The 23,212-nt window shown below is 35.8% G+C and overlaps 1 protein-coding gene across 14 annotated transcripts in view; it reads left to right on the forward strand.

Annotated features, from left to right (window-relative positions):
- Positions 1 to 23,212, forward strand: part of THOC2 (THO complex 2) — a 120,195-nt gene that overhangs the window by 72,955 nt on the left and 24,028 nt on the right. For 9 of the 14 annotated variants that reach the window (XR_005725319.1, XR_005725318.1, XM_040265214.1 and 6 more), the window contains exons 13-23: positions 4,162 to 4,203; positions 4,644 to 4,774; positions 4,874 to 4,975; positions 8,859 to 8,955; positions 9,587 to 9,680; positions 10,098 to 10,178; positions 13,066 to 13,162; positions 14,563 to 14,680; positions 16,091 to 16,270; positions 17,324 to 17,488; positions 22,113 to 22,388. Coding sequence is in view for 12 of the 14 variants with exons in the window: in XM_040265214.1 (XP_040121148.1) it covers positions 4,162 to 4,203; positions 4,644 to 4,774; positions 4,874 to 4,975; positions 8,859 to 8,955; positions 9,587 to 9,680; positions 10,098 to 10,178; positions 13,066 to 13,162; positions 14,563 to 14,680; positions 16,091 to 16,270; positions 17,324 to 17,488; positions 22,113 to 22,388 (1,383 nt within the window). In the remaining 2 variants the exon portion in view is untranslated. The remainder of the gene's footprint in view (positions 1 to 4,161; positions 4,204 to 4,643; positions 4,775 to 4,873; positions 4,976 to 8,858; positions 8,956 to 9,586; positions 9,681 to 10,097; positions 10,179 to 13,065; positions 13,163 to 14,562; positions 14,681 to 16,090; positions 16,271 to 17,323; positions 17,489 to 22,112; positions 22,389 to 23,212) is intronic. The other 5 variants (XM_040265220.1, XM_040265225.1, XM_040265219.1 and 2 more) reach the window with 1 other exon arrangement.

The following is a 23,212-nucleotide window of genomic DNA, read 5'->3' on the forward strand; positions in this document are numbered from 1 at the left end:
AGGCTGAGCGCTGAAGAATTGATGCTTTTGAACTGTGGTGTTGGAGAAGACTCTTGAGAGTCCCTTGTACTGCAAGGAGATCCAGTCAGTACATCCTAAAGGAGATCAGTCCTGAGTGTTCACTGGAAGGACTGATGTTGAAGCTGAAACTCAATACTTTGGCCACCTGATGCGAAGAGCTGACTCATTGTAAAAGATTGAGGGCAGGATGAGGAGGGGACGACAGAGGATGAGATGGTTGGATGGCATCACCAACTCAATGGACATGGGTTTGGGTGGACTCCGGGAGTTGGTGATGGGCAGGGAAGCCTGACGTGCTGCAGTTCATGGGGTCACAAAGAGTTGGACAGGACTGAGCAACTGAAGTGAACTGAACTGAAACATTAATTAGATTATAATAATTAAGTATTCAATTTTAGAGTTAAAAATAGTTGTCATGAATTTTTAAGATCATAATAAGTTATCACTTATGTCAGCTATTTCTACACTGTCTTTGATGAATTTTTAAAAGTGTTAATATTGTTTAATCTATTACTGTCTTTAAATATATGATGCCACTTTAAAGTAGCAGTTTCATTTCCCTCAGGAGCAGATTTTATATGGGAATGCTTTTAGCTTCTTTACATTGTAGTATTAAATGTCCCCCCCCATTGTTGATTTGTTATAATCAAAGAATTTTTTTCAAATAAAGGACATTTTTGTTGCTGGGTTTTAATGAACTTGGTTAAGGGTAGTTATGGATGTGTGTCCATGTTAAAATAGAAACAAATTTTGTAAACTATTTTAAAAACAATCAGAACTTTTCATTATAATCCTTATTGTCCAAATGGACACAGACACTGCTCTCATTGGCAATCTAGAATTGGAGCATAAGTTTAATCTACAATACCCTTGCTGTTTAATGAGTCTGAGCAGGAAACAACTGTTAGAATGTTTGTATTTGTATTATCCACTATAATAATTGGTTTAAACTGAAGTCATTTTAGCTATTACTGAATATCTTCATGTGGCAATTCTAAACAAGGTATAGAATCATAGTAATAAATTACTATGTAACAAATTACAAATAGGATCTTAATTTTTCCCACTAGTTATGTTTTTTACCTGGGAGGGGTATGTAAACATACAAGGAGAGGCAGACATTTAAATCTATTAGTAGGCAAATGGAGAATCTTATGTACAAACAGTATAATTTTTAAAAATTTGTTTTATACAAGAAAAGAAAATAGAATTTTTAGTGTGGACCACATGCATGCAGTAAACAAACACTTGATTTAACTATTGTAACTCCTCTCTGTTTCCTGAAATTGAACCTCAGTGTTTAGTTTCAGAAAAGATAATTCAAAGTGTGTAAAAGAGAGGTAACATTTAAAAATTACCCTGGGATAAAAACTGAGCCAGCACTTATGTCATCTGGTGTGTGGGTGACCATATTAGACATGCTTTGGCATCTTAGTAGAGGTTTGTCTTGACTGAAAAAGAAATGTGGTGGAAGATAGTACTTTTCATTTAGTATCCTACCCTGTGATTTCATAAAAGATGTAGTATCAAAGTTAAGGGATTATTTCTAACTAAATGTTTTGTAAAGTCTTTAAGAATTTCTGATTGAAAGTCAAAAAGACTTTGAACCAAAACACTGAAAGGCTATTGAGTTATCTCTTCTCCAGGCTTGATAAACTCAGGTTCCCATTACTTTTAATTTATAGGTTATATTTTCCTATTTTAAGTTACTGTGATGAGTCTTCTATAGACTCTATCAAAAAGGTTTTCTCATAGAGTAGTTTTAAGACAAATCTGAAGTTCTTAGCCCATTCCATGGAACATAGTACTGAGTGAATGATAGCTTATAAGAACAAGAAAAATAAGGACGTTGAAAATAATGCCATGATTTATTTAAATGTAGCTTTGAATTCTAATCTAGGCTTAAATTTAAGTATTTTTCATTTTTTTCCCTTTTCTGAGATAAAGTATACTCTAGTATGCTACTACTTTAGTATTTGAAACATTCATGAATAAGAGGTACTAAAAAATAGTACATTAGTAATTAAAAAAAAGTAATTGATCTAGTTATATCTACGACTTTCCCCAACCTTTATTTTTCAACTCTCTGAAAGCCACTTCTTGATGAACCTATTTTTTTTTGTATGTGGGGGGTTGTGCTCAGTACTGTTATGCAGCCCTGACAGCTACTCTGTCATTGGAGGGCAAGAATGAAACCTGCTTGGGGTCATTTATAGCTGATGGTCTGTGCAGACATAATTGTGTGTGCTCAATTTTATTCAGACTTAAAAATTCAGTTCCTAATAGTATATTGGTAAGTGTAGTTTTTGATCTTAAAGAGATCTTCAAAGATAAGAACTATCTTTGTCAATTCCTCAAAGATAGAAACTTTTTCCTGTTCATCTTTGAATTCCCAGTGCCTGGAACATAGTAAACAAATGCAGGAATGAATATCTTTTGTCCACCCCATCCTGTCTCCCACTTCTGCCTGACCATTCAATAAAGCTTTTAGTATTCTTTTGTGGGAATGGAGAGTTTTGTATGTGCTCTGAATTAAAAAGCATATTAAGTTAAGCTAAAGGAAACAATCAAGGAAGTGGAATGTGTAAAGGAAATCACTTTTACCTGTGTGTATATCTTGATATTTTTTTTTGTTCATCTTTATTATAACTAGCCTTTGATAGAAACATTTTCTTACTGTTCTTCTAGATAGTTTCATTGTGCTTTCCATATTTTTTTCTCTCTTTCAAATTTTCCTGTTTGTGAAATCCAGAGAACTGATACATAGACATTAAAAACTAATGAAAGTATCTAGTAAGGGAATTAGGACAGCTTAATAACTAGGAAAATGTCTTATTTGTATGGAGAAAACTGCATGTAGCTTTTTTAGGTTCATCTGAATTGTAGTATACTGAACTGAACTGATACTAGGAAAAGAGTAACTTAACTGCCTTTAAACCTAATTCTTCCAATTATGACATACCCTTATTTCTGCCTCCCAGGGTACACCCAGTATGCCATGAGGATTACCCCCCTCCTCCCAACAAAATAAAAGCAACCGTGTAGTTTGTTTTCTGCCAAGCCACTCTTCATAACTGGGCTCCTTATTTGCTGACCAGGATATATGTTGATGACTAAATTGTTTCTGTGAAAGGGAGCCATATTTTTTACCCTGTCAATTAAAAAAAATGTGATTGATTGTTTTCCCATCAAAGTAATATGACTGTCCCTGAATTAGTCTTATGTGAAAATGTTGCATGGAAGTTAGATTTCCCTGTAGTAACACCCATTAAATTACTCAATCATGAAAACACCTATGCACAAAATATCCTTATCTACCAGTAAAGTATGTGAACTGCTTATTTGCTTTCCCCCTTCTCACACTGAATATTGAGCTAAATCCTTTCCAGAAATCTAGATTGTCCTTGAGTATCAGTTCCTCGGCTGTCCTTTTGGCCTTTGCATACTCCCCACAACACTCCATCTGAATATTCACACATGAATGTTATGATTTCATTTTGAATGAACAGACAGCATTGTCAGACATGGCACTTCAGCAGCCCACCTGCAAATCACTGATAAAATAATGACCCAGGCCGTTTTTTCAAGTCTGTTTAAGTTAGGAAGTGGTTTGGTCTTTGTCAGCAATGTTGGTAATATTTTTGGGCTTATTTCTTGGTGAGGGATTAAGTAGTGGTGAATTAAAATGTAGCTTTACATTTTCTTTGAGTTTAGTTTTTGTTATTATTGCTTTGGTGTTAGGTTTTACCAACTCTGAGGGAGAAAACTAGAATGTCTAGAAGGAGAATTGTAAATGCATTATAACCAAATTGAGCTTGCTACAATTTTATAATAAATATTCAGATCAGTTTTAGGATGTGGTAGGTTTGTGATAATGAGGTTGAGGAAAGAATTGGCTTATAAATCTGGCCTTTAAAATTCATGAATGTTACAAATTATTTGAAGGTTAGAAATACAGATAAGAATTTAAAATGTTAATTTGTAATAATGGCTATATGTAAAATCTACATGTGTGTAACAAGTTAGGAAAGAATTCAAAACCACATGCAAGTTGATTGTTTTTTGAATTAGAAATGAAGTTGTGACAGCATAATATTAATCTTTTTGCATTTTATTTATAGTTTTTTTTTTAAATTTTAGTTTCAGTCTGATGGAAGCAAACAAGAAGATAAAGAGAAAACGGTAAGAGACTAGAAAAGTCCAGTGTGTCTAATGTTTGTCTAGGTACAGCATACTGTGAATTTTACTGTGAACAAGCTTTAATCACCTATGTGAATAACTATTTTATACTTGTACATGTTGAATATAGCTTTTGGCTTATCATACAAAGTATCTTTTAAGATTGACAGCCTCCTGTTTTTGAGGATTACCTTGTTCAAAAAAGGAAAAGGGATAAAAAGTCCCTCATTCTTGCTACACCTTTCCTTCCCTCACCTCATTTGCTTTCTTAGATAGAGAAACACAAATACATTGTGAAAAGTACAGTGATAATGTGGGGAATTAGATATGGTGTGTTATGAATCAAAGAATGGCAATTTTTCCAAGGCTCACAGAAATTTGTTTTAGGGGGAGGGATTAATATGCACCTCTTACTGAAATAATTTTTCTTCCCTTCTTCTTAGGAAGTTATCCTTAGCTGTTTGCTTAGCATTACTGACCAGGTATTACTTCCATCTCTTTCTTTGATGGACTGCAATGCTTGTATGTCTGAGGAACTATGGGGAATGTTTAAAACATTTCCATATCAGCATAGGTAAATATATAATATTTTGCATTTTTAGTTAAACAGTTCTAGTGCACTAATCGTGAAATGTTTAACTTTTCATAATTCTTCATCTCATCATTTTTAAAGATATCGTCTGTATGGCCAGTGGAAGAATGAAACTTACAACAGTCATCCACTTTTAGTAAAAGTTAAAGCTCAAACAATAGACAGAGCCAAATATATCATGAAGTAAGTTTTAATTTATTTTTCTTCTTAATATCTGGATCTGATTTACTTTCTTTCAGCCAGCTTGTCTGAGTTTCAGTTTTGAGTATGCCCGGGAGTATTTACTAATGGTATAGCTGATTATATACTTCCCATAGAGTGACTACCAGTTTTTGTGGTTTTTAGCTTGTTTTGACTATAATGTTAGCTTTTGTAGTTGTCATTTTGCATAGCTACAAGCTCTATAAATAGGATGCATTATATGATAGGATTTTTTTTTAAAGGAGAGCATACTGTGGCCTTTGCTCAATTTGGGTACTACATCCAATGGCTTACACAAGATAGTCAAACTTCTAGGAATTTCTGCTGAAAGTTATAGCAGTTTTTTCCCCCCTTTTTGGAAGATCTAGTAGAATCATGCAAAACTATCTCCTTAGGGACTCAGCTTTTGAAATATTTCCATTTTTTAAATTTGTGTGCTTTATTTTGTCACTAAACACATAAGAGTGATGTTATTCCTAATTCCTAGTAAACTGTTTGAAGTTTAATTATGAAAATTGTATACTTCAAATCAGTACTGGTTTAGATACTAATTACACTGCTGTATTGCAAGGATTTTCAGTAAGGCTGTTTTTTGTCATTTCTTTTACATTCGAGCAGTGGTATGGTTATTCTAATTAGAAGTAGTGCATTCTCTAGTTTAACTAGATTAAACAGTATGCAGTGAGACTCTCTTTGCCTAGTGATACTGTCCTAGGTTGCAGTCTACTAGGGAAACAAGTGTGTGTACAACCACAGTCTGGTTTAATAGATGGCTGTTACACAGCACGTATAAAGTTCTCTGGGACAATTGAGAAGAGAATGAATTATTCCACTTCATGGAAGTTAGGAAAGGAAGGCATGTTAAGAGGTGATATAAGAACTGGTCCTTCCGAAAGAGTTCCAGTTTTAAAAATTTCCCAAGTAGGGTTTCTAGCTTTAATAATAGCTAACATTTATGAAGCCATTACTATATGTGATGGACACTGAACTAAGTGCTTTATATGGATTATTTAATGATGTATTAAATATTGAATCTGTCTCTTCCACTCTCTACCCCTGCTTACTTAGTTCTTTCAGCTGGAGTATTATAGTGCCTTGTATTATTCTCTTTCTTCAAAATCCTTTGGTGACTAATCATTGCCTGCAGGTTATATGTCAAACTTCATGGCATGGTGATATAAGAGCACCTCCATGATCTGTCTCTCACTATTTCCATCCTCACTTCCTGTCAGTTTTACCTCTAGCTGTATTGAGCCCCACGTATGTTTCCCTGAATGTGCTATGGTCTCCTTTTCCTTTGCATATATTTTTTCTTTTGTTCATACAGATTTTCCCTTACCTCTTTTCCTCTCTCCACCTGGTGACCTCACCCTTGGATGGTGGGCTCCAGTGTCACCTCTGTGAAGCCTTCCATTGCATATACCACCAAGCAAAATTGATTTTTTAAAAAATTAATTAATTTTTGGGTCGCTGGGTCTTTATTGCTGCGTGTGGGCTTTCTCTAGTTGCGGTGCGCGGGCTTCTCATTGCAGTGGCTTCTCTTGTTGCAGAGCACGGGCTCTAGGGTGTGCAGGCTCAGTAGTTGTGGTGCATGGGCTTAGTTGCCCCTCGGCATGTGGAATCTTCCCGGAGCAGGGATCGAACCGTGTCCCCTGCATTGGCAGGCGGATTCTTAACAACTGGACCACCAGGGAAGTCCGATGATTGTTCTTTATTTGTGCCGCCACTATTAAATATGCATATAAATACTATCATACTGCTTATGTATTTGCTATGATTATTTTTCTTTTTAAAATTATCTAATTTTTTTTTTACTAGTTTATACATTCACATGTTTTAAATTTTAGTAAATATAAAAAAGTAGATAGTAAAAAGTCTCTCACCCTGTCCACTCAGTTCTCCCAAGGGAAAAAATGTGGCCACTGTTTAGTTTCTTATTTGTCACTTGATATTTTTATGTATATGCAAATAGATACAAATATATTATTCCCTCTCTTTTTATACTATTGATAGTGTATAATAAGTAATGTTCTATAAGTTGCTCTAATTGTTTATGAATAAAACATTTTTTAAAATGGTTTTAAATCTACCTCCCCAGCTGAACTGAGCTTGAGAGCAGGAACTGTTGCTCTTCCTTGTATTTCTAGTGATTAGCACTCTGCCCATCATAGAAGACATTAGTATGAATTAATGAATAAGTAAATTAATATAAATGTTTATTACAGAACAATATATGCAGAATTTTTCATGTATTTGGATTTTTTTGTTAGCTGTAACTGTTACACTAGCTTGAACAATATGATTTTCGTATTCATTGAATTTTTTAAGTTGAGAATGAAATTATTAATTTATTACTTGAGAATTTCACCAGTTTTGATTACTGTTTCAAACATGAATTTTCTGTAGGGCATCCAGTAATTCATTCCACAGATGCTCATTGATTGTGTTCCATATGCCAAGCACCATAGTTGCTTGAGGGGAAGACATAATCAAGAGAATATTCCTTTTATTATCATTTTTTTTTTTGGTGGAGGGAGGAAGCAGAAAGGAATGAAATAAAAAAATGGGAAAGAAGGGCTGTTTTTGTCAAGTATGAGGGCTACCTGAAATAGTAGGGTTAGAAGTAAGGGCAGGTGGTGGTAAGCTTGAAAGTAGAACAGAGTATAACTAAAGTTTAAAACTGATGAGTCATTCTTTTCTATGGGAAAAAAAGAAACTGGGCATAGAGAATGGGAAAGGGAAGCAGTTGTTGATGAAATAATTTTGATTAATGGATCAGTTTTGTCTTAAGATTTTTAAGATAATTATAGTTTGTCACTTCCAGAATGGTCACATTCCTTGAACTGTCAACTAAATTCATTATTTGCTTCATTATATTTTCATTCTAGAAAGCTGTCACTTGTTATTTTTTCAAGTTTCTAGATTTATTATGTAATAATCTCATCAGAAGAGTTTAAGATCCTGTGTAATAATTGTTTTGAATTTGTAAGCATTTCATAGATATAAATTTCCAAAATGTTAGTAAAAGAATACTTAGTAGAGGGTGAATTAAAGAGAAAGGAAAGAGTAGAATAGATTTTTTAGGACTTGATTACTTTGAATATGAAAATCAGAGAACTTCTTGTATCAAGTGCAGTCTTGGCTATCACTCTTCTAGGGTCACTAAGACAGATGACAGGAGGTATTTCAATGAATTACACCAAATTTGTTATCTTAATCCCTAAACTGATAGTGAGCCCTTCTAAATCTGAAATGATTATTCTCTGTAAGAAGAGTTTTATGTACTTGTAGAGTACGGAGAAGGCCATGGCACCCCACTCCAGTACTCTTGCCTGGAAAATCCCATGGATGGAGGAGCCTGGTAGGCTGCAGTCTGTGGGGTTGCTAAGAGTCGGACACGACTGAGCGACTTCACTTTCACTTTTCACTTTCATGCATTGGAGAAGAAAATGGCAACCCACTCCAGTGTTCTTGCCTGGAGAATCCCAGGGACGGGGGAGCCTGGTGGGCTGCTGTCTATGGGGTTGCACAGAGTTGGACACAACTGAAGCAACTTAGCAGCAGCAGCAGCAGCAGCAGCAGAGTACGTTAAGAGTTTTGATACTTATTAGACTATTACTGTAAAATGAAAATGTGTATATTATAAATGTTAAGCATTAATACAAAAGTTTAATACCCTCTTGGAGAATGCATAATCAAAATAGCTCAAGTCCTGCAGTAAAGCATATGATGAGGGTGGTGGTTTACATGGATCCATTTTGGATATATGGGAAATAAATTTTTTTTTTCATGAGGTAACAAAGCTACTAACATTACAAGGGAAATTACTTAAGATGATCCCTGCCACCTTTTTCTCCCCTTGTAGGCGTCTAACCAAGGAAAATGTGAAGCCTTCTGGAAGACAAATTGGGAAGTTGAGCCACAGCAATCCAACCATTTTGTTTGATTATGTATGTTTTGAGGTTAATATTATTTTCAGGGATTTTTCTTTTTGTTGTCTTTAAATCAGCACAAGTGGAAATAGAATGATGTAGCTTAAAAAATGATAGTTTTAGGGGAAAACTCTAGCAAATGAACCATTGTATGGTTATTCTAAAAATTTAGTATGCTATATATTTAACACATTGATCTACTTTTCTAGTAATGTGACAATGCTGCTGCTATAAACAGATTTTCTGACATTGTCTCATGTATCACATTTCGAGTTACAAAAACATTAATAAAGAGATACATTATTTGTTGATTTAGTTTTTAGAAACACTTGAACAGCATTTCATTGCAATTCAGATGTAACACTTTCATATTTAGAATGTGATTTCTAAAACACATTTGTTGTCAGTCTAGCCTCTATAATTCCAAAATTCAAGTTTGGATGTCCTGGAATTATTTCCTAATTGGAAAATGTAGCCTAAGAAAATATTTTCTTAGGAAATGATAGAATAGTAGGTTTTATATAAATAAACAATGGAAGGAAACTAATTTTAAATATTCTTTCTTTTGAAAAATAAAAAAGACTAGCCATTATTTAGTTAGCACAGTAGAAGTTCTCTTTTGATTAGTTAATGCCTTTTATTCTTTGTTGCCATCTTCCAGATCTTGTCACAAATACAGAAGTATGATAACTTGATAACACCTGTAGTAGATTCATTGAAATACCTCACTTCATTGAATTATGATGTCTTGGCCTGTATCCTTTCAAATGAAGTAATTCATAGGTTTTACATTTCATAGGTTGTAGTGGTGAATGTTGTTTTTTTTTTTTCCCCATTCTAAGTTCCTTTCTTAACCATCTGAGGTTGATTCAGATGGCTGATTGGAAGGTTGGCCAGTCAGGAGTTTGTGTCTGGGTTGTATATTGGGAAAGATAATGTTAAGATTACCAAAAATCTTTGATATAGTTAGATTCTATCTTGCATGCTAAAAGATGGAAAAGAGGCTGCTAAAAAGAAAAGTTGGTATTACAGTGAGTGTATTTTTCAATAATTTGTAATAAATTGAAGCTAACAATTAACTTTTTTCCAAAGGGTGGCATTTTATTGTTCTCTTAGCTAAAAGTCATTGTTAGGGATGTAATGACTTAAAATTTTTTCTTAATATATGAAAGATTGTATCATTGAAGCTTTAGCTAATCCAGAAAAGGAGAAGATGAAACATGACGACACAACCATCTCAAGTTGGCTTCAGAGTAAGTATTTTTATTTTTCCAAGGATGAAATTCCCATCTGTTGTTAACTGCCATGCTATGTATTCTGTTACCTATGCTAAGAATCTATTTGTCAAGAGCTTTTGAGACTATCTAACCACTCATCTTGTTCTACAGAGGGTTCAAGTCCTCGGTTGTGTAAGGAGGTTCATATGGTATTTATTCCTTTTCTAACTCAAGAGATCAGTATTGGCTGTGATAGAATTTGGAGAAACATTACGAGGGAGATGAAAGCTCCCAACCATTTTATTATTTTAGAACAATTAATATTAAGGGAACTATTCTTCCGTCTCTCCTTTCCATCCTGAGGTTCTAGTTACCTTAAAAGAACAAAAACTTGGTTGTTTCATAAAAAGCCGTAGCATTGTTTTTTCCCCTTGTACCTTTGATTTCTAGCAGCCATTTACATTTTCTTTCAACCAGTTGTGTCTCTAATAGCTGAATCTTCAGTAACTCTCCATTGCCCTTTGAAGTCTGCAATCTGTAATATATCATACAAGTAAGTTCTTTTGGAATCAGGTCCTCTTTCTATACTAGCCTCATCTTTTGCCCCTCCCTAATATTCTAGTTCACATGGAAAGTGAACTTCTTGCACTTTCCATGGCCCTTTTGCACATATTATTCCCTCTTCTTGGGGGTACACATCCATACCCACTCATCTCTTCCAGCACACTTCTACTTATTCATTAGATTTCAGGTCACTTTCTTTGGGAAGCTTTCCCTGTTAACACCTCCCGCCCAAAAAGTCAGAATAAAGTGTCCCTCTTCAGTACTGTTGTGTAGCTTTTTATTCATCATAGTTATTTTAGTTTACTTTTCTGTATCTCTCTGTAATGTAAGCTCCTTGAGACCAGGACCTGTGTTTTGTGCATTATCTTTTAGGTGCTCAGCAAATAATTGTTGAAAAGGATGCAGATCACTTGACTTCACTAGGGTCTCCTCCTCTTTTCTTGACTGGGATTTTCTACTAATGTGATAAAGACTATTGGCTAAAATTGGTCTTTTGTTTGCTTCTTGGTCTGATGATGTTTCCTTGCACCTCCACAACTGGTGGCACATTCCTAGATAAAGTGAGATTTTTTTTTGTGTGTGACTCAAACATTTGAGTGGCAAGTGTTTTGTTGATCATTCAAGTTTGAGTTATATGAAAGATTCTGTTGTGGCCTAATTCATGTCACAGGTTGTGGAATCAGGCCTAAATATTTGAATCACTGTTCTACCTCATACCCAACTCTGTGATCCTTAGCTAGTTTCATGACATAACTGTTCCAGAATTCTGAGCCACCAACTGTAACTCCTTATTGATAGGTTTATACTTGAGATGATTATTGCAAAGATTAAATGAGATAATTACATAAAGAGCTTAGTAGACTACTTGGCATATGTATGATCAATGAATATTAGCTATTAGGTTGGTGCAAAAGTAATTGCAGTTGTGCATTGTTGAACTTTGCCATTTGATATTGAAATACATTCTTACATAAATGTGGTTATACACTTTTGAATAAAGTGATGTTATATAACATTTTAATGTGCATTTCTCATTTTATTTTTTATCTTTTTTGCTTATGACTTAACTACTTGCTGTTTATTTTATATTTATTTTAGACTAGGGAAATGATGTTAGACAAAAAACAAATTCGAGTGATTTTATTTGGGTTCAAAATGGATTGGAAAGCAGCAGAGACGACTTGCAACATCAACAATGCATTTGGCCCAGGAACTGCTAATGAATGTACAGTGCAGTGGTAGTTCAAGAAGTTTTGAAAAGGAGACAAGAGCCTTGAAGATAAGGAGCACACTGCCCGGCCATCGGGAGTTGACAGTGACTAACTGAGAGGATTATCAAAGTTGGTCCTCTTACAGCTACACAAGAAGTTTCCCAAGAACTCTGTCAACCATTCTATGGTTGTTTGGCATTTGAAGCAAATTGGAAAGATGAAAAAGCTTGATAAGTGGGTGCCTCATGAGCTCACCGCAAATCAAAAAAATCATCATTTTGAATTGTCGTCTTTTCTCTACATAACAACAAAAAACCATTTCTTGATTGGATTGTGACATATGACCAAAAGTAGGTTGTGTAAGACAACTGGGGATGACCAGCTCAGTGGATGAACCGAGAAGCTCCAAAGCACTTCCCAAAGCCAAACTTGCACCAAAAAAACATGGTCACTGTTTGGTGGTCTGCTGTTGGTCTGATCCACAACAGCTTTCTGAATCCTGGTGAAACCATTGCATCTGAGAATTATGCTCAGCAAATTGATGATGTGCACCGAAGACTGCAGTGCTTGTATTTGGCATTGATCAACAGAAAGGGCCCAGTTTTTCTCCATGACAGTGCCTGACCACATGGCACACAACCAATACTTCAGAAGTTGAATGAATTGGGTTACAAAGTTTCACCTCATCTGCTATGTTCACCTGACCTGTCGCCAGCTGATTACCACTTCTTCAAGCATCTTGACAACTTTTTGCAGGGTAAATGCTTCCATAATCAGCAGGATGCAGAAAATGGTTTCCAGGAGTTCGCCAAATCCTGAAGCATGGATATTTTATGCTTCAGGAATAAACAAACTTATTTCTCATTGGCAAAAATGTGTTGATTGTAGTGGTTCCTATTTTGATTAATAAAGATGTGTTTAAGCCTAGTTATAATGATTTAAAATTTCACTGTCTGAAACTGCAGTTGCTTTTGTACCAACCTTAATATTATTAGTTATAAAATTCTATTCAGTGGCATTGGCAACAGTTTTTCCCAGCTCATTTTGTTTTGGAAATTGAGTTAGTTGAAATGACACTTAATATTGTGCTTTTTGTTTTATGAACTGTTTTTTTTTTAAGCCCTGTTTTTTGTTTTTATTTCATATAGGTCTGGCTAGTTTCTGTGGTGCAGTTTTTCGTAAATATCCAATTGATCTTGCTGGTCTTCTTCAGTATGTGGCTAATCAGCTAAAGGCAGGCAAAAGGTATTCATAGCAAATTATATGTAAATGAAATTCAATAATTAAGAGTGCTTCTGCTGGTATTGGGATACTGAGGTTGCTAGTATCTTGGAAAACTATTTGTTGGTTGTAGACTTAAGAATAATAGTTGTTCACTTATTTACATGGAATTCTTTAAAAGAAATTAAAGAAATTATAACTTACATATATAAATAGAATTTTATAATTTTATGATATTTGGCTATATATGTAACTCATTAAAAAATCATATTGACTATGCATTAGACTTCTGAATAAATAATTGATATGGTATATTTTAAATCCTCTTATGGCAAAACATATTGCACTATTGATTATGCTACTGGGCAGGAATTGGCCTTTACATTGAGCATTTGGTAGGAATGTGTTTATTTTGAAGGTGTATATACTATCTTTAAAACAACTATTTTTTGAATTTAAACTTTAGAGATAGGTAACAGTAATGTGTCTTTGGACACTGTCCTCTTTTCTGTATAAATAGTTTTATTATTTTATTCTGGACTAATATCAGTGCTTAGAGTTTGAATTAGAATGTAGATTAAACCCCATCAGCAGTAGACCGACTAGACTAAGAATTGAAAATTGTTTTCAAAAGCTTTCTGGTAGAAAGCAAACAGAAATCTGTAAAGCTCTCTGGTGCTTCAAACAAGTTTATTATCTAAGTAATTCTTGACAGATTGTTTTGGTTTAGGGAAAATTAAAAAAAACAAACAAACTATGTTAAGGATCTGTTGGCCAGTCCCATACATTTTACTCTTCTGTGACTATTTAGGCCAGGAAAATAATCATGTTACTTTAAAATCTCTAGTTCAGTTTTCTGTACTGTGATATAGTTTTTGTGACCATATAATGAAAAGATTTTATTGGTACTTGTTGCATACTAATTTGCATGAAGGCTACGTTTAGGGAAGCAAGGCAACTTGAGAGAGTAAGCACTTACTCTCTTAGAAAAACCACCATTCTTTTTTCTAAGAAAAAGAGTCTTAGAAAAACCACTGTTCCTTTGTTAACTTGTATCTTGGGTATGCTTAGCTTTACCTTTCTTTGGAAACACATCTGCATCCATTTTGTAGAAAAGTATGTTTTTACTTCATTACTCCTTCTTCATTAAGGAAGATCTTAGAAGTCATAAGGTGTTATTTTCATCAGTAGTCATAAACTTAGAGAATTCAAATGAATAACTGTTGGCACAGTAATGAATATGCTTAAGGCAGACCTGCAAACTGTCATCTTAGTCTCAAATATTGCAACTTTGAACTTGCACTTCCTTTCTTTTTTTCCCTTTCTCCTCTCCCTGTCTCCATTCCTCTTTCTTAGTGTATTAATTACAACTCATTTACATTTGAAGTTTCAACTGTAGACTGTTTCTTATTTTTCCTAAATAGTTTTGACCTGCTTATACTGAAAGAAGTGGTACAAAAAATGGCAGGAATAGAAATTACAGAAGAAATGACAATGGAGCAACTAGAAGCCATGACTGGTGGAGAGCAACTAAAAGCTGAGGTGAGAGTTGCTCTTTTTGTTTAGTGACTTAAAATTCAAACTGAGTGCATGCTACCTTTTAAAATCACATTTTAAAAAGTACTTGGAAATATACTTCACCAAGGGAATGAAAGACTTATTATGTTGAGAACTATAAAACATTAATAAAGGAAGTTGAAGATGATTCAAAGAAATGGAGGAGAAGGCAATGGCATCCCACTCCAGTACTCTTGCCTGGAAAATCCCATGGCCGGAGGAGCCTGGTGGGCTGCAGTCCATGGGGTTGTGAAGAGTCGGACACGGCTGAGCGACTTCACTTTCACGCATTGGAGAAGGCAATGGCAACCCACTCCAGTGTTCTTGCCTGGAAAATCCCAGGGACGGGGGAGCCTGGTGGGCTGCCGTCTGTGGGGTCACACAGAGTCGGACATGACTGAAGTAACTTAGCAGCAGCAGCAAAGAAATGGAAAGATATTCCAGCCTTTTGGATTGGAAGAATTAACATTGTTAAAATAGCCATACTACCCAAAGCAATCTACAGTTAATGTCATCCCTGTCAAAATATCTAGGACTTTTTTTTTTTTTTAACAGAACTAGAACAGATAATCCTAGAATTTATATGGAACCATAAAAGACCCAGAATTTGGGGGAGGGAGGAGGGAGGGGGGTTCAGGATGGGGAACACGTGTATACCTGTGGCGGATTCATGTTGATGTATGGCAAAACCAATACAATATTGTAAAGTAATTAGCCTCCAATTAAAATAAAATAAAAAAGACCCAGAATTGCCAAAGCAGTTTTGAGGGAAAAAAACAAAGCTGGAGGCATAACCCTCCCAGACTTCTGACAGTACTACAAAGCTACAGTAATAAAAATGTATGCTTGTTCATAATAAAGAATTTAAAGAATTTAAATTAAAAATGACATGAAACTAAATGTCAAAGTCATACCCTTCTCTTATAATTGTCCCCACCTCCTTTTTAAAAATGGCAATGTTCTAGTTATTTAAACCTTTTAAAAAAGCTGAAACAAAGTATAAAAGATAGTAATACATCTAAAAGGAAATAAATATCAAATCTTCTGTGGTCCTTGATACCCCAGCTGGCATAAATCTGAGCATAGTTACTCTGTTATTGAATCTGCTCCGAACTGACTAAAGAATAGTCCTTTTTAAGGAACCACATGGTAGAAAGTGGAAAATATGTAGAAGTTTAAAGACAATTGGTGGTTATCTTTAAGCCAGTGACTAAAGCCAGTGGCAGTAATAGTGTTAGTAAAATAAAATTTGTCAGGAGAGGTAAGGAATGTAAGGTGTGTGAGGTTTTTTATCTTCTGGATTGTAACCAAACCTTTCCTGTTTTCTTTTTTCAAATCAGATGGCATGTGTTATGTACTGGTACACTAGTAAAATGTATGTCTTCTCTTTTGCAGGGTGGTTATTTTGGTCAGATAAGAAACACGAAAAAATCCTCCCAGAGATTAAAGGATGCACTATTAGACCATGATCTTGCTCTTCCTCTCTGCTTGCTTATGGCTCAGCAGAGGAATGGGGTAATCTTTCAGGAAGGTGGAGAGAAACATTTGAAACTTGTGGGAAAACTCTATGATCAGGCAAGTTAAAGTGGCCTTTGTGTTTCTGTGGGTTTTTAAATCTTGATAATGGAAAATATAAAATGTTATGTAATTTGAAAAATGTCATTTTGCTCATCATATATGTTATATATACCATGGTATATATATATTTTATATATATTATGGTATATATTATATATGGTATATATATTATGGTATATGATGTATATATAAAATAGACATTCTGGAAATAGGGACAATTTCTGTGCAAATTATGATATTTAAGAGATGGCTCTAGGGGATATAATAGTATAAGGTTTTCAGTCATTTTTGAAAATTTTGTGGTAATAAACTTGCATTTATAATATACACAGGTTTAGAACAAAAACCTAACAAAATGTGAATAACGATAACCATAGATTGTATAATGAACCCTTGATCAGTTTTAAGGTCTAACAACTTTACATGGTGATGTTAATTGTATCACTCTCTAAAAATGTATTAATGTGTTCTTGGTCAATAACGTTCAGGTGACAAAAGACGTAGTAATACGTCTCTAGTCAATGCATTAAGCACTGAAACCTATGGCTAACCTAAAAAATGTGTTTAACTATCACCGTATTACAAGGTAATTAAAAAATCACACGTGTTTTATAAAATTTTCTACTTTTAAGGGCCAAGAGAATTGACTTGTATATACATAATATTGTTCTATAAAATTTAGGTAAATATATTTTACCACTAAAAGTGGTGAACTTGAGACCCTGGTCAACTATCAAAACACCCGTGGCGGATTCATGTCGATGTATGGCAAAACCAATACAATATTGTAAAGTAATTAGCCTCCAATTTAAATAAATTTATATTAAAAAATTCTCAAATTAGTCAACTTTTCAGGACTTGAGTGTATTTTTTGTAATATGATTAAGTTTGTGGATTGTCTCCAAAGTTCTTTCAAGTAGTAATATTTGAATTCTTAACTGTTAATCAAAATATTGTTAAAAAGAACATCTTAGTCATTTTGGAAAACATTACGTTGGTTTAATAAAATGTTAGCACATTTGTGTTTTTTGTCTTATTTTTTAAATTTAGTGTCATGATACCCTGGTACAGTTTGGTGGGTTTTTAGCATCTAATCTAAGCACAGAAGATTATATAAAGCGAGTGCCTTCAATTGATGTGCTCTGTAATGAATTTCACACACCTCATGATGCAGCATTTTTCCTGTCTAGGCCAATGTATGCACACCATATTTCGGTAAGTATAAGTATTTTTGCTGCCATTCCAAGAATGATTCCACATTACTTCTTAACTGTTTTATTTGTAAGTGCATTGTTTGACATAGGTTATTAGAGAGTTGCTCTTTTGTTAATACTCAGCTCTGAGCAGTGGTCAATGAACATAACCCTTTTAAAAAGGAAAGTCTTTCTAGTTCTATAATTTTACTGTTGCTACACTACCAGTTGTCCAAGTTGATATCTTATAGGCCCTCTAGAACTATAGTTTTAAACATTAGTGCAGATCATCAGGAAATTATTAGAGAACCACCAGGGAAGCATCTTAAAAACTTAACCCCATGTCCATAAATTCTGATTTAGAAACTTGAATGCTACCAGAGAATTTTTGCTTTTTTTTAAAAATAAGATTAGATGATTCTGATGCAGATGAATGTGGCATATCATTCTGAGAAACACCCCTAGTGAGTTTCCTTAGTGACAGTTGTCCTTGTCAGATAGTTGACTTGCTATTACACATTGCCTTGAAAGAAAAGGCTGAAAGACGTAACCACCCCCAAACATTGTAAATACTTCCACACTCTCTGTTGTGCAACGTCTAGGAAAGGTATATTCATGGTTTCTATTTTATTTCTCTCCACCTAAATAAAAAACAAATGAAAACAAACAACAACAAAAAGCAAACTAGAGTCCCCCCAAGTAGGTTATCTCTTTAGTGACTGTACTGAAAATCAAGTAAGGATGTGGGGTAAGAGGAGAAAGCCCTTCCTCTTCTTGTTTATCTGCCATCTGGACTCTTCCCTTCAAAGCCATTACCTCTAATAGGAATAAACTTTTCCTTTTTCCTCAGGGCCATGGTCAGTCCTCTGTTTGGAAACTGTGGTCTTCTCCACTCTGACTAGAGTCTAAGCATATTCTTCATTTTTGTGTAGGCTTGGATTCTAGCCCTTCTGTTTATCTGTTGTTTTTAAGTCTGTACTATGCAAGGCTTTCATTACATATTTGAGGAAAGATCTTGGTTCCCCTATCTTTAACTAGGATCCCTTCTTTTTTCCAGTAGGGATACAGGGCTGTGTATTAGAGTTTGGCAAAAGATGCTGAGAAATTTGGGATCTAATTGATCATTTGATCAACCTATTAGTTGTAAACCTAGCTGTTAGTGTTTACATATCAACCCGCTACAGTCTCACACTTAACTTCTAACAACTAACTAAATGTTAATTGATTCAACTATTGCTTACAATACTGTGCTTTACTCTCTAGAGGGAAAAAGACAATAAGGGAGTAAGATTGGGCTGTTGCTTCTCCTTCAGACTCTTCTCAATCCAGAAAATTTATATTCTCTTTCTGTAGTTATATTTTGTGTTGTTGCTCCACCCCCAGTATATCAGTCTCAGCTATACAACATGGGACTTGATTTCTTGAGGGACTGAGGTGGGAGAATTGCTTCATCTCAGAAGTTCTGACCTACCATGTACTATACTGAGAAATGAACACACTAATCAGTGATATTGAACCCTAGCAAAGAGGAAAACTTGATTGCTTGAGGTTGGCTGAGCGTTTTCAGGTCAGAATATGGAGCAGGTCATTCATACCAACAGCTACTTTTTCCATAGCCTGTAGAAAATATTGCTTAAGAGATAAAAATATCTAAACAAAGAAATATCATTCCCCTCTCAGGGTTGAGAGGAAAACAGAGAACTACAGAGGTGGCTGTACAACCAAGTCAGGGGTAGGCCACATACTACCCCCTGGAAAGGGAGTTCCTCGGCAACCTTGGTTGCACTGGATTGGGCAGCCAAGCTTCCCTTGGGATCCTTACTTTGCCTCTTGCAAAAGCCCCTCTTGAAGAACCTCCCCCCTGCTCTTAAAAATACCTAATTTTGTTTTTTGGCCATGCTGTGCAGCATGTGGGATCTTCGTTCCCAGACCAGGGACCATACCTGCATGCTCTGCATTGGAAACGTGAAGTCCCAACCACTGGACTGCCAGATAAGTCCCTTGAAGAACCTTTGATGAGAGAGTATGAGTATTAGAGGGCATCTAGGTCCCTTCCATAAAGTGATTACTGGCAGACTCCTGGGAATAATTAAGCCAACCAAATACTGCTCAGATTGTTAGACTGAGAGTGTTTTGAACAGTAATTAGAAGTACAGCAGAGACTTCCTGGCAGTCCAGTGGTTAGGACTCTGCTTGCACTGCAGGGGTCATGGATTCAGTTGCTGGTTGGGGAACTAAGATCCCATATGCCACGAGGCACAGCTAGAAAAAACAGCAATAACAGTATCAGTTCTATTCCGTAGGTCTAGTTCCCCAGGTGACTTTGTAGAATTGTTAAACTTATCAATTTGACAAGGAAGTATTTGTCCTCAACAAATATGAAGTATAGCCATTTTTTCTGATTGAGCCTGTTTTATTTTCAGCTAGATAGGAACCAGGAGGGTGCCTGGCAATAGAAGTCACAGATTCAGAATGAAAGGATTAGGGAGACTAGGGCTATCATATAACACTCTCATGTTGTTGTTGTTTATTCACTAAGTCTTGTTTGACTCTTTGCCACCCCTTGGACTGCAGCATGCCAGGCTCCTCTGTCCATGGGATTTCCCAGGCAAGAATACTGGTTTTACTCGTTGAGACCCACCTTGCAACACTGGTCTCAAAGAAAGGCTTTTCCTCTAGTTCATATTCTATATATGACCAAATCAGGTAGATAAGCTATCTTATGCAGGTAATTTCAGCACTGTTTTATTTTATGTTTTGTTAGAACCTCAGCAAATATCATTCTGCACACATAGGTTCATATTAGTTGACTTCAATCGGAGAAGGCAATGGCACCCCACTCCAGTACTCCTGCTTGGAAAATCCCATGGATGGAGAAGCCTGGAAGGCTGCAGTCCATGGGGTCGCTGAGGGTTGGACACGACTGAGCGACTTCACTTTCACTTTTCACTTTCACGCATTGGAGAAGGAAATGGCAACCCACTCCAGTGTTCTTGCCTGGAGAATCCCAGAGACGGGGGATCCTGGTGGGCTGCCGTCTATGGGGTCACACAGAGTCGGACACGACTGAAGTGACTTAGCAGCAGCAGCAGCAGTTGACTTCAATAGGGCTTCAGTAGGATCAAAAATTTTAAAGTCTTTCTTATCTCAGCTGCTATTCTCTCAGGTTTCTGGTGAAATTGGGACTTCTCTCCTAAGTAATGTTCTTTTTATTTATAGCTTTGTCATCTGTAGCCTCAGTAGTTATCAGCATGCTCTCTAAAATGGAGATAACAGGAGATAATTTTTCCCACTTTTAAAATAATTGTATGATTCTCTATTCTGCTTGAGATATCCTGTGAAACAAAGAGCACTTGGTGTGCCTTCAAGCCAGTGAGCCTAGAGTATGGCAGCACTCAGTGGGAACGGCAGCCGGATTGTAAGGAGCCAAGACTCTGCTTGTCATGATGCAGAACTGGAAGTAGGACCTTTGACTTCTGACCTTCTAGTTCTGGGTTCCATGTTTAGCAAAAACTGTGAATGATTTAAGTGCTTTTCTAGCATAAAGAAGCAGCTAGTTTTAGATGTCCTCTTAGGTTCATCTTCAGGGATGATGCCAAACCCAGACAGTTTTCTGGATGAGAGCTCTTTTATCTTAAAGAAACTGAAGGACATGAGACAGTAGCAACAACTCTGTATTGTTTTCTTTTTTATGTTTGGCATATATTTTATGAACTATTGATAATATGTGGTCCCTTCCATTATACTAACAGATTCTTTTTTTCATACAATTAATCCCATTTCTCCCAAACCAATCAAGCCAAAAAATAAGCTATAGGAAGTCAGTTCCCCTATGATTTAAACTTCAGTATACCATAGTCATTCAGAGAAAATCTTATTTGGCTTAGCAATAGGATTATCGGTAGGTCCTTGTTTGCTCAAGAATTTCCCAGTTTCAGCACTACAGTCTTGCATCCTTGGAAACCTCTCAATCACGGGGAGATCTGGACAGCTGGTTCTCCTACTTAGCAGTCTTATGGTAATGTTCTCATAACCTTTCTTTGTGTTGATCCAGCTTCTTAATTGACAGATCATAATAGATGACAGGGGCTACATGTAGTGATAAAACATTCTGTCTTGGTTTGCTGTCCTGCTTCTTTCCTAGTGTTTAGACCATCTACTTGGTTCCCTTGAATATTTCAAAAGCAGGAGTGGAAACCCCACCTGTTCAGTCCTTGATGCAGCAGCAAGAGAGTATAGTGGAGGAAATGGACAAGGGGCTCACATACCCTGTTCACTTATTCAGCAGAAACTTGTGCAATAGGAATCTTCTGGAAAGCTCCTAGTAAGCACACAGGACTAAATATTGAAACAGCTTCTAGGGATGATTTATCTTTAATGTTGTTGGTAAGAAATTAGATTTCCTGCAACATTTTTGATGGGTCATTTTCTGATTCTTGAAAAGGGGACCTAGGTTTTTTTTGGTAACTTTTTATTTTTTACTAGAGTATGGCCAATTAACAATGTTGTGATAGTTTCAGGTGGACAGCAAAGGGACTCAGCCATAGATATATATGTGTATCCATTCAAGGGAACCTAGGTTTTTATACTATGAAAATCATTGCTATAAATATTGTATGTGTGTGTTTTTACTTTTTTATCTCCAGTCAAAGTATGACGAACTTAAAAAATCAGAGAAGGGAAGTAAACAGCAGCATAAAGTTCATAAGTACATCACATCATGTGAAATGGTGATGGCTCCTGTTCATGAAGCAGTGGTTTCCTTACATGTTTCCAAAGTCTGGGATGACATCAGTCCTCAATTCTATGCCACATTCTGGTCATTGACAATGTATGACCTTGCAGTTCCACATACCAGCTATGAACGGGAAGTCAATAAACTTAAAATCCAGATGAAAGCAATTGATGACAATCAGGAAATGGTAGGTTTTTGTTCTAGTAGCTCAAGCAAAATAACTTCATGGTATTAATTCAACATTTTCCTTACCTTGGAATTATATTAGCTCAAGTTTCTATCTTGTTGTTTTATAATGTTTTTCTAAGTGGGTTTAGAAATGATCTCTCCATGAGTGGGGGCAGGGGCTTGGTGAGTGCATGGAGGTTATGATCAATCAGAAGGTATTCAAGTTTGCTTTTCTACTGAATGCTGTGCTAGCAACTTAAAATAGTCTGTGTTACTAATTGCATGAAGAATAGGAATTCCCCAGAGGAGAATTCTTTAGGAGAAAACTTTATTGAAGAGTTGAGTCTTAAACTGGATAGGCCTTGAAGATAGGTTAGGTTTAGAAATATGGAGGCAAATTGGCGACTCTAGAGCTTCAGCAAAGGTATGAAGTAATCTAAAGTTTAAAGAGACCATTTGTACTATAGTGAATGGGCTTAGTGATAAATTTGAATGGTTAGGATGGTGCCCAATGCTGTAGAGCAACGGAAGTTAGAAAGGAAGGCTTGATAAAATTCAGAGCTATTTTAGATTCCTGAGCAGGGAAGCAATAATGGTAAAAATGGCACTTTAGAAAGCTTGCTCATAACAGTGGTATGAAGGATTCGTTTGGTAGGCCAAGGGACTGGCATGAGGCAGGAGACCACCTAGGTGGCTTTGGGGTAATTCATTATGAGGTACTGAGAGCATAGACTATGGTGAATGCAAGGGACTTGTAAGCAGTTAGAATGTTGAAACAGAGAAGGAGGGATCCAAGATGACTCTATGCCTCAGACTAAAAGTACCACTGTTGAGAAGGTAGCC

This window comes from Oryx dammah, unplaced genomic scaffold (genome assembly GCF_014754425.2).
Source record: "Oryx dammah isolate SB20612 unplaced genomic scaffold, SCBI_Odam_1.1 HiC_scaffold_23, whole genome shotgun sequence".
Classification (NCBI taxonomy): domain Eukaryota; kingdom Metazoa; phylum Chordata; class Mammalia; order Artiodactyla; family Bovidae; genus Oryx; species Oryx dammah.